General features: G+C 41.9%; 1 protein-coding gene across 8 annotated transcripts in view; it reads left to right on the top strand.

The window, feature by feature from the left end:
• NELL1 (neural EGFL like 1) overlaps nucleotides 1–14,475 on the top strand; it is an 859,864-nt gene that overhangs the window by 184,382 nt on the left and 661,007 nt on the right. For all 8 annotated transcript variants that reach the window (XM_061610630.1, XM_061610631.1, XM_061610636.1 and 5 more), the window contains one exon: nucleotides 8,146–8,316. In XM_061610630.1, coding sequence (XP_061466614.1) covers nucleotides 8,146–8,316 — 171 coding nt within the window. The remainder of the gene's footprint in view (nucleotides 1–8,145; nucleotides 8,317–14,475) is intronic.

Here is a 14,475-nt window from a genome sequence, read left to right as displayed (position 1 = left end):
AAAACAACCCTAGAGCACATTAAAACAAAACATCTTTAAAAACGTTTTTTAAAAAAAAGCTTTCAAAACATGGTCTAAGATTGAAAACATTTTTAAAAAGAAGGTTTAAGAACATATTAAAAAGCAATTCCAACACAGACACAGATTGGTATAGATCTCAACTTAAAAGGCTCGTTGAAAGAGGAAGGTCTTCAATAGGTGCCAAAAAGATAACAGAGATGGCGCCTGTCTAATATTTAAGGGGAGAGAATTCCACAGGGTAGGTGCTGCCACACCATTGTGTGTATTTGTGTTCTATAATATTAATTTCACCATAAAACAATGCCAAAACACATGTAGACTTGTTCCAACGTGTTCTGGTCACAGGATAAATAAATAAAGAAGACTTGACATGCACTCCTATCTATTAGCTTTCTATAGGCTCTGGGCTCCTACTTTGGGATCTAGGCTCCTATTGGGAGGAAAGCTCCTATTGGGAGGAGATACAAATTTTCTTTTTCTTATTCTTATTCTTAACAACAACAACAACAATAATATCTGACACTGTGATATGTTATTTGTTTAAGAGAACTGTAGAAATGCTTGTTGAGCAAATGTGAACTGCCTAGCAATTCCGGTCTCAACTTGAAACTCACAGGGTGTATGCTGTGCTTTGCCATGTCTGAACCATATTAACAAATAATTGGTGCTTATAGAACACCAGCTGGGAAATAGCTGCAGCACTGCGGGACTGGAGAAGACCTGCCCTGGGAGTGAGTACCTGAGCATCTGGGTGCTTGCTTGCTTGCTTGCTCTTCTGGGTTGCTGACTCTTGAGACAGCTGAGGTCCCAGGTAAGTGCTTCAAGGACTGGGACCCCCTGCCTGACTCTGACTCCAGAGAGAAGCTGCAGTCAATCTTGCAGCCTCTTGCATCAGCTCCTGGCTGGGTTAGGGGGCATAAAAGCCCCGCTGCCCTTGGGACACCAGAGGGGGTCACCCCTTGGGAAGCCCCTTATGGACTTATGAGGGTAAGGGCGCTACCCCCCTTAAAAAAAAACAATCTAGAGGAGCTGGGTAGTAAGGAGGGTATATGGCACATGTGTTGTTCCTGGGCAGGATGAGAGCTTGTGCAGTGAACTGAATGATAGGAGAAAGTCGCCAGGTACCTTCCGAGTGAGAGTCTGCAACTGGCAAAAGGCTGGCCCTCCCTTGGTGTGAGACGGGGGAAGAGTAGAAGTGCTCTGGGTGAAAGATATTGAATAGGTCTGCCTGTTCCCAGTTCTCTCAGGGGCCTACTGGGATAACTGGTTCAGGTAGGTTTTGTTGGTGAGCTCTTGTTGAGTCCATATCAGAAGTTTAGGAGGAGTCTTAGTAAGAAGGAACATGGTTGATGCGACTGCAATTTCAGTGATCATGGGTATCCATGGGGAGGAGATGAACTCCCACAATAATAATAATAATAATAATAATAATAATAATAATAATAAATTTAATTTCTTCGTCGCCTATCTGGCCAATGGCCACTCTAGGCGACTTACAAATTTGTTAGAATACAATTGATAAAATACAGTAATACAATATAAAAACAATACATCTGCAGCAACAATATTAAAACTGGGCAGGAGGCATTACAGTTATAACAATTAACCCTCCCCGGATACCCTGAAGGCCTGCTGAAAGAGCCAGGTCTTTAAGGCTTTCCGAAACACATTTAGGGAAGAGGCGTGCCGGAGATCTTGTGGGAGGGAGTTCCAAAGAGTGGGGGCCGCCACTGAGAATGCCCTCTCTCTAGTACCCGCCAATCTGGCTGTTTTTGTTGGCGGGATTGAGAGAAGGCCCTGTGTGGCCGATCTTGTCGGGCGGCATAATTGGTGGCGTTGAAGGCGCTCCGTGAGATAAACTGGGCCGAAACCGTGTAGGGATTTAAAGGTCAATACCAACACCTTGAATTGGGCTCGGAAAACAACTGGTAGCCAGTGTAGGTCGAACAACACTGGTGTGATGTGAAGATGAGGGCAAGGCTATCTATGCCTTGTTCCTTGCTTCCACTTTAGTGGACAAGTTCCTCGTTGTTCATTTGCTGTGCCCACTGGCCTGTGTGTGTTGTTCTTTAATGTCAGATCGGTACACAATAAGACCACACTCATCCATGATTTGCCCACCTGGATACTTGGTGCAACACCAGCACAGGCTGCAGGGATGGGGGGGGGAAGTTGCTGTAGTCTACAGAACTTCCATCTCTGTCATGGGGAAACCACTCTCTTGGAGCTGGCTGTGAGGGCCTGCACCTGGTGTCGGGCCGAGGAGACAGTAAACTAGGGTTGCTACTGGTGTACTGTCCACCCTGCTGTTTGGCAGCTTTGACTGACTGAGCTGGTGGAGGCCATCTTGGCTGTGGTATTGGAGGAGCCCTGAACAATAGTGCTGGGTGATTTAAATGTCCATGCTGAGGCTGCCTCTAGTGTTCTGTCTCAGGATTTCATGGCCTCCATGACGACTGTACAGCTGTCTCAAGTTGTCACCTGCCCGATGCATAGGGCAGGGTGTTGCGAATTGCGTGTGTAGGTCAGACGTGGTTTGAATCCAAAAGCCGTTTAGAACAGGAATAAGACAGGCCAGGCAAGTTTCATGTAAGAGTCTTTACTAGGCAAAGACATTAGAGACATCTTCCTCCATTGACATTGCTTCCCCCACACTCGAGTTCCTGCCAGTTCCCAGTTTATCACACTCTCAGCCAGCCACACTGACCTTGATTGTCTGGAACTCTGTTCTCACAGCTTAACCCTTCTGCTTCAGGTTTCTCTCTCTCTGCTAAAAACCTTGTCTGTGAGTCTCACAACCTGCGTCACTGACCAACAGCCCCCACCTGAGACTTACAGACTACAAAACATCATGTTACAATTATTACATTTCTACAACATTAACTTTTCATTACAAATACATTTCAGTACATGGTTTCTTACAGTTTCTATTTACAGTTTCAGTTCAGTTCAGTTTCTCTTTATTCTTTATTTACACAAGTTTCACAGATTCATGTTTGTTCACTTTTATTTGATGATACATTTACATTTCATTCTTCAACACAAAACTTCCACATTAGATCCATTGTTTCTTTATCTATTGGTCCTTCTTTTTCCCATTCTACTGGAATTTCATCTGTTTCATTATTCTGTTATGTAACATTAAATGCAAATCTCTGAGGAGGTTGACCTTTCGTTTTTGTCTCTGATTTCCTGACATTATCTATTTCCATTTCTTCTTCACTCTCAATTTTACTCGGACCAGCACCACTAGTACTAGGTATTTCTGTATCATGTGTTGTTATGTCTTCACCTCTCAGTCTTTTAATAGTACGTTTGCCATGGATCAAATCTTTTAATGCAGTTTTTAATGGAATTTGCTGCCCGAAAGGAACATCCGCAGCTTCCTGTTTGCTTTCACTCTCTAGAATCACTGTTTGACTGTCTCTCCAAGGTTTATCTATCACCTTTACGTTTCTGCTTAACGCTACTTGTTGTTTCTCAGGTAACCAAACTCTATAATATGAATTCTGAAATCCCAAAATGCGTCCTGCCTGCTCTCTTGACTGTTTTGCAACATGTACCCAGCATTTTGCCCCAAAACGTTCTATGTGTTTCACCCTGGGTTTTCTTCCAGTCAGTTTCTCATAGGGAGACATGCCTATTGTTCTGTGCATTAGGCGGTTCTGAATATAAACAGTGTACAGAATACATTCACCCCAATAAGTGTTATTCATATCAGCATCTGCTAGCATTGCTCTCAATGAATCCTGCAATGACCGGTTCCTCCTCTCTGCCGTTCCGTTGGAGGATGGGCTGAAGGGAGCAGTTAGACTTTGAATTATCCCCTTCTTTTCCAAATATGTTTGAAATGAATTACTGGTAAATTCACCACCTCTATCTGATCTGATATTTTTGATAACAACCCCATGTTGTGTTTCTGTTCTCTGTATGAATGCCTTTAATTTCTCTTCTGCATCACTTTTCTTTTTCAATAAGAACACATGTGTAAATCTGGAGAAATCATCCACAATCACTAAATAAAACCTTGCTCCACCTTTTGAGCACTGAAAAGGTCCAGCTAAATCCACATGTATAAGCTGATAGGGTTCTGTAGTCGTGTTTTCACAGCTCTTATTTACTGGATTCACAGTCATTTTTGTTTTATAACATACGTCACACTCATCCACATGCTCACAGTGTTTTAACTTCAAATCTTGACTATATTTTGGGGTGTTTTGTATCTTTTGGAAATGGGCGTGTGCTAGTTTTCTGTGCCATTCATGGACACAATTATCATGTTTCTCTTTATTTACTGCTATCCAAGCACACATGTCTTTATCAAGCTTGCACTCAACCATAAACATATTGTTCTGTAATTTCCCTTGCATGCATATTTCACCATCTTTGCTCACAAAACATCTATCCCCTTCAAATGTAACTTTACAACCTATTTGAGCCAATTTTCTTACTGATAGAATGTTATATTTTAAACCAGAAATCAATAATACATCTGTTAAAATTCCCAAATTACCCATCTTCAGTGTTCCTCTCGCAGTAGCGTCTTGAGTTGATCCGTCAGCCAGATAAAGCTTCTCCTGCGTCGGCTTTGAAGTGTAAAATAAACTAGAGTCTGTGATTAGGCAATTAGACGCTCCACTGTCAAGAAGCCATTTAGAGTTAAACAGTTTATCGCTCTCCTTAGAAACAAAGTTCACGCTTGCCCTCTGACTTTCAAAGTTTCTGTAATTCCTCTTTTTTAAACAATGTCTCTGTATATGCCCACGTGATCCACAAAAATAACATGTTTTAGTCTCTTCCCTGCTTCTTTGATTTCGTTTTTGTACAGACACAGTCTCAGCCTCTTTTAATTCTATTTTCTTATTTTCTTGTCTCCTACACCACTCTTGTTGAAGTTTCTGTTCCACAAAGTCCAAAGTTAGAGTCCCGTCAGGTTGACTTTCCAGACCAGCGACCAGCACGTCCCATTTTTGATCAAATGAAGATAACAGGAGATACACCATCTGCAAGTCATTATGATGAACGCCTCGATCTTGCAGCTCAGCATTTAATCTACGAAATTCAGCCAAATGCTCTTCCATAGTCACATCATCTGTAAAACGCATTTGATATAGCTTCCGTGCTAAACACAGCCTGCTTCCCGCAGTTTGCTGTACATGCGCGGCTCTTAACTTTTCCCACATCTGATTAGCAGTCGGCTCATTACTCACCAGCAACAGTTGTGAATCTGATAGCCCCAGAGTAATAAAAGCCTTCGCTTTCTCATCTTTCTTTAGCCACGCTGCTGAAGGAGCTGCCGGAGGGGGGTTTTCCACGACATCATTCAAATCCTCTTTAATCAGAACAGCTCTCATCCTCCACTTCCAGCTGGAGTAATTTACAGCATTCAGTCTTTCCATCGGCATCCCGGAAGACAGATTTACAGCCATGTTGCCCACTCTTACTTGCCTCTTACTTGCACTTTGTTTCTCTCTGCAACAACGCCACTTCACCGGCTCTCGAACCCGCTACCACGCCTCATAATCTGGGCCCATAACCCCTGTTGCGAATTGCGTGTGTAGGTCAGACGTGGTTTGAATCCAAAAGCCGTTTAGAACAGGAATAAGACAGGCCAGGCAAGTTTCATGTAAGAGTCTTTACTAGGCAAAGACATTAGAGACATCTTCCTCCATTGACATTGCTTCCCCCACACTCGAGTTCCTGCCAGTTCCCAGCTTATCACACTCTCAGCCAGCCACACTGACCTTGATTGTCTGGAACTCTGTTCTCACAGCTTAACCCTTCTGCTTCAGGTTTCTCTCTCTCTGCTAAAAACCTTGTCTGTGAGTCTCACAACCTGCGTCACTGACCAACACAGGGCACACCCTCACCTTGAGTTTTGTTCCAGATGGAGGAAGGGGTGGTCTGGAGATGGCTGGTGGTGGATGTCACCCAATTGTCATGGTCAGACCAATTCCTGGTGAAGTTTAGACTTACGGCTCTGGTCCTGCCCTGCAGGGGTGTTGGACAGATTAGGATGGAGAATAATGGAATCCATTGGATTCCTGAATGCCCTGGGGGAGTTCCCAGTAGATAGAGCAGGTGACCCTGTTGAAGCCCTTGTCACTCTGTAGAACAGTGAGGTGCATTGGGCTCTTGACATGGTTGCCCCTGAGCGCTCTATCTGGAATTGTAGAGCCTGGTTTGCACCTTGGTACACCATGGAACTAAGGGCAATGAAACAGGCTGGACGAAGGCTAGAGTGCAAGTGGCGAAAGACGTACTGTGTGGCTGATAGGACACGAATAAAACTTCATAACCGTGCCTACTGTGTGGGGGTGAGGGCAGCGAAGAAGGCCCACTTCTCTATCACCATCGCATCCTCAAGTAGCCGTTCAGTGGAGTTCTTCCTTATTGTCAGGGGTTTGTTGACATGAACTCCAGCAAATGGAGTTTTAGACCCTTTGGCGGCCCACTGTGAATTGTTTGCAAGGCACTTTGAGAGTAAAGTTGATTGTCTCCATAGCAATCTTGATGCCCCATCCACATCTACTGTAGTCCCCAATGAGGTGTACAGTGCAACGTCTGCTCCAACTTCTTGGGATCGGTTTCAGCAGTATGCTGACAATACCCAGTTCTATTTCTCTGTAATGTCTGAATTGGAAGAGGCTGTGCAAGCCCTGGACTGCTGCCTGGACTTGATGGTGGGCTGGATGAGGGACAATGAACTGAGTCTGAATCCTAGCAAGATGGAGGCGCTGTGGGTGGGGTGTTCCCGAGTTCAGATAATTGGTCAGTTGCCTGCTTTGGATGGGGTTGTACTCCTTCTGAAAGAGAAGGTCCGTGGTCTGGGGATGCTCCTGGATCCATCTTTGTCGGTAAAGGCCCAGGTGACCTCCGTAGCTAGGAGTGCCTTTTACCAGCTTTGGCTGGTAAGACAGCTGTGGCTGTTTCTGGATCGGGATAGCCTGACCACTTTGTCCATGCACTGGTAACCTCCAGGTTGGATTATTGTAATGTGCTTTATGTGGGGCTGTCCTTGAGGTTGGTCCGGAGGCTGCAACTGGTGCAAAATGCAGCGGCGAGACTGCTCACTGGGACAGGGTATTGCCAACCTGTCACCCCCTGCTGAATGATATTGAAGACCTTCCACTTTCAATAAGCCTTTTAAGTGGAGACCTTATCCCAGTCTGTGTCTGTGTTGGAATTGCTTTTTAATATATTTTTAAAGCTTTTTTTTTTTTTTTTTTTAAATGTTTTAAAAGTTTTTTAAAAAAAGATATTTTTAAGGGTGTTTTGTTTTAATATATTTTAAAGTTTGTTTTTATGATGTTTTAGAGTGTTTTCATGCTTTTGTTTGCTGCCCTGGTTTCCTGCTGGGAGGAGGGGTGGGATATAAATCTAATCAATAAAATAAATAACATAAAATAATAGAATACTTGGATATGCTGAGATTTAGCAACTGACGTTATACCCACTCTCTGGGCTGTTGAGATTCCAAATTTATTTTGTAGTGTATTGTTTGCTTTTCCATAGTCCAGGCCCCCAGAGGTCTGGACCCCAAGGCTTTTGCCACCCCATTGTTCCCCCCATCCCCAGCCCTTTGAAGCTGAATTTCTTTAACCAGAGTTACTGGAAACTATGATACCCAGTTTGGGTGAAACGACAAGTTAAGGGGATCCAAAGTTTAGTGTTACAACTACTTTTCCCAGCCTGGCAGGATTGCACAAGCCTGAGACTTGCCCATCTCTCACAACAAACTACTCTTTCATTGTCACGAATGTGGCCACTGTGGGAAATTCAAATGACAGCTAGGCCCAGCCCCTTGGTGTTCCTGAGATAGTGTTGATGTTGTTACTCACCTCCATCACTAGGTAAGCCCAGTGGCAAAACATAGGGCCCACTAGAGAGCACTTTTCTCAGGGCCATCTCAAACCTGGGAGCATGAAATTTCTAGCCTACAATGAGAATGGCTTGAATGATGTGTGATTAAATCCTACTCTCAGTTGTGGCTGTAGATTCTCTTTGGAGGTAGTATATTGGGTAGTTGTCTAAAAATTCTTTATGTTTCATTAAGTCTTGCAACACATGACTGAACAGAGTACAGCTCACAAAATGAAACTGATTCTCCTTGTTTAAATACAGTTACTTTGAACTGGAAAGCAGTGGCCTGAGAGATGAAATAAGATATCACTACAGTTTTAATGGAAAGTCAAGAACAGAAGTATTTCCATATCGGCTAGCGGATGGACAGTGGCATAAGATTGCATTATCCCTTAGCGCATCCCACCTCCTGCTTCACGTGGACTGCAATAGGTAAAGTTACTTCTCTGTATGTTTGTCTTGGAGAAATTCCTACCCTTTGGGCTAAAGCATATTATTTGATAATTTCTGCAATAAAGTTCTCTGTGCTTCAACATTTTTATAGAGACAAGTGAGTGAGAGAAAAAAGTGTTAGAATGAATTAGTAAGCTTGTGGTTATGAACAAAAGGCTGATTGCCAATTTTGGTGAAAGGGGGAAGATATTAAATATATCTCCATGTTCTGTAGGTATGAGCTCAAGTTATGTTTGCCTTGATTACATTTAGATGCAATGCATTGTTTCGTCTATTTCTTTTTGAGTAAGGCTTCTCTTAGCATGCCTCCATAGCCTGAAGATGTAATTATAGTTTCTGATTTCTTTTCATGTAATCAAGTGCCTTGGGGAAAAAAATCTTTTAAAATATTTTCTAAACAGAAACTTCTAAAAGAGGATGTACCTTAATTGCTTAGAATTTACACTACTAATTCTCCGCATCACATTGTTTTACATCTGTGTAAGAAGTTCAGAGTAGATATATGCCCACTTTCTTTGAAAAAGAGAGAATTGGGGACTCGTTGTGACATTGTAACATTTATTTATACATATACAGGTGGATCAAATATTGAGGGTACAGAAGAATATATACAGGCAGTTCCCATTCACAGCCCAAACCTCACCAGAAACCTCACTTACATAGCAAGGCTGCAAGACTGTGTGCTAGAATACTGAATAGTCAGGTATAAGGTTACTTTTCTTCCAGTATCTTTTACCCACCTAAAATCATAATTTTTATATATTAGAATATTGAAAAAAATGCTATGAAAAGCTAAAGACTTACTGTATCCTCTTAGAATCTTAGTTGTACTGGCATAAATCCTATATAATTAGATGAGTAAAAGATCTGTAATGAAAAATATCTGGATGATAATTTGGCCATTTTTATTTGTCATATGTTGACTAGTTTTAATTGGTCTGGCTATCCAAGGGAATTTTCAAATGGCCATGAAAGGCCATTTATTACATTCAACATTTATTTAAGATGTGTAGTAATGGGTGGTGTTGGCCCTGTGCAAACCCCAAGGTTGATTTTATCTGTATGTGGTTTTATGTGATTAAGCGAATCTTTTAGGAAAAAATAATGGCTGAAATGCTGGATGTACATTTACTCATTTTGATCTTGCCTGTTTTTATATGTGTGTTGAACTATGTAAAAATTGTTTCCTTTACATGTCTATTCATTAATAGGCAAAAAACCTTGCGGTTTAAGAATGTACCTATAGCCCACAGATATTTCTATCAAACTTTAAAAAGCAGGGAAATTGGGCAGCTATAGTGAATGCACCAGGGGAGCAGGAGACCTGACCTCCTCTCTGAGATATTGGACTGCTCTACAAATTTGTCAAAATGCAAACACCATTTGGGTTGGTCTTTCACAGTCCAATCCACTTCCTGTGTAGCTTGGAAGAATTTGGTAACATGTGCCTCTAAATTTGCAAATTTCTATTCTAGAGGAATCCATGGATTAGCTAATCTCCAAATGGCAGACTTTGCACTTGGAGAGATTTATCAATAGCATATAATTTGTATTGGGATTTTATTTCACTAAATTGAGGCCCAATTGACCTCAACCAGAATTTGGGCATTCCAGTAGAGATTTGGCAAGCATCCTCGCTTTTGATTTTCAGGTGTCAAAGACTTTTTATACTGGTAGTCCTATACCCTTGTTTGTATTTTTCTTGAGTAGTCAGCCATTTTATTGATTGCTTAGTATTGCTTTTAATGGCTTATATTTTTATATTTCTATTTAAAAATATTTTATAAAGAAATAAATAAAATAATTAATGAGCTTCCTCACTGTACAACTATGAAGACATTTTTGTTTTAAAAAAAACCTCATTCTGAGTATACACATGTCCTCACAACATGGATTCAGTGACCACTTATAGTTGTGGCAACTGTATTTGAACAACAGTTGAATTAAGCCCTTGTTCACTGGTATAATGGGTTCCCCTGTTCCTTTTCTGTCAGCACCAGTAGTGTTGTGGCAAATTTAGAAATGACTGTCCCTTCATGATAGTCATGGCATGCCCCCTCACAGCCACAGCCCCTTCTGAGGTCATACAAATTCAAAGACTATACAATAAAAATAAGCTTTCAATCTGTGATTAATAAGTGAGTTGTTTGGACACCAGGAATCCCTGGGGTTTTATACAGTTACTGTTTTCCCCTCCCCTATGGCTAGTGGCTTTTGCCTCCATTTAATCTCTATTTGAGATCAGGTACTCCTTAAATGTTATTTTCTGCAGATTCTACTACACATTAAATGTGGATGGATGTTAGAAAATCCCATGGCACACTTCTACTCAGAAGTAAGTCTCATGCATCTAAAAACACAGTAATCATGCTAGATTGGTTGAAGCCTGGAGGTATACTAAGTGGGTGGGGTGGAGAAACCCTCCGACATCCCTTCCTTTGTAAATATACATCTCTTTGGTTAAAGGAAGCAAAATTTGATGCCTATGATACAAGCACTACGTTCTCCTTTGCAGACATTTTATATCCTCTTCTATATCTTCACCACAAGCCTGTGAGGTACGCTAGGCTGAGATAGTGAGTACTCCAAGGGCAGCAAGTGAGCTTCATGACTGAGTGGGGATTTCTTATCCTTTTTGCTCAAGAATGGAAAAAGAAAAAATGCTGTAGTTATTATGAAGTATTACTATTTAAATATTGAATTTATTCCAGCATGAGCATCTGAACAGAATTGCTGTAAATCTTAAATCACTTTCGACTCCCTCCATCTGAAATACAGTGCCTGATCTTGCACTGAATGTAGCATTGCCAGTCTAAGATCAGCAGGTGAAAGACCATAAGTCCACCCCACCAACAGAAACATCCAAACTCACACCCAGTTATATTGAAAGGCATGCTTGCGCTCATGCACACACACAATTTATTTTTCTCTTTCCCTTCCCACCTCCTGGCTTTGGGCTGGAACAAAACCACACATCTCCCCACCTCCTTATTTGCTGCTGGATTGGGATCTGTGTAAACAAGAGAGTGTTACCTATGTGTTCTCTCTCTCTCTCTCTCTCTCTCTCACACACACACACACACACACGAGAGAGAGAGAGAGAGAGAGAGAGAGAGAGAGAGAGAGAGAGAGAGAGAGAGAGAGAAATCCTTTGTCTGTTTGTCCATGTAGGGCAGATCCCATTAGTCTGCCACATCTGGTCCTGCGTGGAGTGAGCTCCATTAAACTCAGTGGGGCTTACTGCTGAGTATACATGTAAAATATTGCACTGCCAGTGATTTTAAGAACATTGTAAAGGCTACGAAGATATTAATTCATTTTTAAAAAGAAGGTTGTTGAAACTCAAGAGCTGTGAACTAATGATTGAATGTTGCATCCCAAATTTATAGGAATGATTGTTCCAAAAGAATAAGGTACCAATCCAAGAAGGTTACTGCTTTAGAGTGGAGCCCCCCTCCCCCAAGATAATTCACATGGAATGTCATTTGCATTGTCAGAGTTTTCTGATTATCTTCCTCTGGTTGTATTGAGATATACACTTGCCTGGTATTAAGTCCCAATCGAACTCATTAGTACTTACTTCTAAGTAAGCATGCATCGGAATGGGTTGTAACACTCCACTTCCTCTCCAGCTAGCCCCAGCACAGTTTTTTTTAAAAGTAAGCCCAAAGGACAAAGAAGGCTCAGACCACAGTTTGGGAACCTCTAAGTAAAGAATTAAAGAAAGTAAATATCTGGGCAGCCTGGCTGTCCACCCTCCTCTTTTCAGAGCTTGGAAGATTACTTTTAAATGTAATAAATTACAGTTACAGTTACATGGCCCAAAAAGTAGTAATTACTGTTACAATTACAATTGATCTGAAAGTAACTGATTACTTTTTCTCAAAAGTAATCACTACAGTTAAATTTCAGTTACTTAAAAAAAAGCCTAGAAGGTGCTGGCCTTGGCTGCTGCACATCTAAATAGCCTAAAGCAACATTAAAAATAAACATACACATACAGAGGTAGTAGAATAATTCTTTTTATCCATGATAGCAATGGTGGTCTCTCCGCTGATAAGGGAGGTGGGGAGGGAGGCAGAGGCCGCTCCGCAGATCTTTGCACATCAAACCAAGTGCAACCCCCACAGCCAGCCAGCAAGTGTAATCTCTCTCATTTAACCACCTCCTGGTCCCTGCCCTGCCACCAACTAAGGGACACTCACCCAAGCAAACATTTTCCCCTGAGATGCAAAAAGGTTAAAATACTGCAAATGCAGAACAGTAGCCAGAGAGTGTGGTGGAGGCCACTTTGTGTGCCAAGTGACATGTTGTCATCTTTCACCTCCACACTTCTTTATCTCCATTCTACCGCTGCCTCCTTCTCCTTATCCATGTTCTTGCCCTCCAGCTCCTTTTCCCTCCACTCCATTTTTTTAAACAATTGTTTTCTCCACTCCACCCTGTCTCATTCTCCACCTCCTCCCTTGTCCCCTCCTACCCACCCACAGACCATGATGATAATGAAAGTTAAAGAGGAAAGCACAAAAGCAGGACTACAGCTGAATGTCAAGAAGACTAAAATAATGACAACAGAAGATTTATGTAACTTTAAAGTTGACAATAAGGACATTGAACTTGTCAAGGATTATCAATACCTCGGCACAGTCATGGAGACAATAATCAAGAAATCAGAAGAAGGCTATGAGTGGGGAGGGCAGCTGTGAGAGAACTAGAAAAAGTCCTCAAATGCAAAGATGTATCACTGAACACTAAAGCCAGGATCATTCAGACCATGGTATTCCCAATATCAATGTATGGATGTGAAAGCTGGACAGTGAAAAAAGTGGGTAAGAGAAAAATCAACTCATTTGAAATGAGGTGTTGGAGGAGAGCTTTGTGGGTACCATGGACCGCAAAAAAGACAAACAATTGGGTGTTAGAACAAATTAAACTAGAACTGTCACTAGCAGCTAAAATGATGAAACTGAGGTTTATCATACTTTGGACACATAATGAGAAGACATGATTCACTAGAAAAGACCATAATGCTGGGAAAAACAGAAAGGAGTAGAAAAAGAGGAAGGCCAAACCAGAGATGGATTGATTCCATAAAGGAAACCACAGACCTGAACTTGTAAGATCTGAACAGGGTGCTTTATAACAGATGCTACTGGAGGTCACTGATTCACAGGGTCGCCATAAGTTGACATCGACTTGAAGGCACATAACATCAACAATGTCAGTTGCTGTGCCTGGTTTTTGCTTCTTGTCTCACCCACCTTTTAGGTTGTCCATGTGGGCATACTGCCTCCGACGGTGGTGGTAGAACATAGCCATGATGGCTAGTAGCCATTGATAGTCTTATCCTCCATAAATCTGTCTAATCATCTTTTAAAGCCTCCCAAGTTCGTGGCCATCATCACTGCTTCCTGTGGCAGCGAATTCCACACTTTAACTATGCACTGTGTGAAGTAGTACTGTCTTTGGTGTATACATGTACTGAAATGTCCAACATTCAGTTTCACTGTACATCCCCACTGGGTTCTAGTATTATGGGGAGGAGGGCCTCCCTAGCCACTTTCTCCACACCATGCATCATTTTATATGCTCAGAGCTGGGTGCCTCTGAGCATATTCTGAACTTGTTTTCAGCATCAGAATGGAACTCACAATCCCATCACATAAGAGACTACCCCTGATTAACTTTCTTCATTTCAGGAGCCTAATTTAGGTGGGAAAAGTCATTTTGTAATTGCTGCTGTTAAACAATTAAGAGGTGGGAACCGTTGTCAATGTGCTGCAAGTCATCCAGAGATTCCAATCTACCAGTAGATGCCAATCTTCTGCCCACCCTTGCCTTACTGCATAGCATAAGCAAAAAAAAAGAGCAGACGTCTCTGCCCTGAAGAGCATCGACTAGGGGTTCCCCAACCTTTTTTGGGTGAGGGTGCACATCTTAAGTCTAAAAAGCACTAGAAAATACATAGTTAACAGAGAGAGGGAGAAATTGGCAATGCCCCTCCAAAGTCAGGCAAAACACGTACAGATACACCCCTATAAATAAAGCAAAAAAAAAAGCAGGTAGAAACATCAAAACAGACATACCCTCAACCAAACCACCAAAATATAAATGCCCCAAAACTCTCAGTTTCTATAT

The sequence above is a fragment of the Rhineura floridana genome, chromosome 2 (genome assembly GCF_030035675.1).
Source record: "Rhineura floridana isolate rRhiFlo1 chromosome 2, rRhiFlo1.hap2, whole genome shotgun sequence".
Lineage (NCBI taxonomy): Eukaryota > Metazoa > Chordata > Lepidosauria > Squamata > Rhineuridae > Rhineura > Rhineura floridana.
This window is presented reverse-complemented; position numbering and strand designations above follow the sequence as displayed.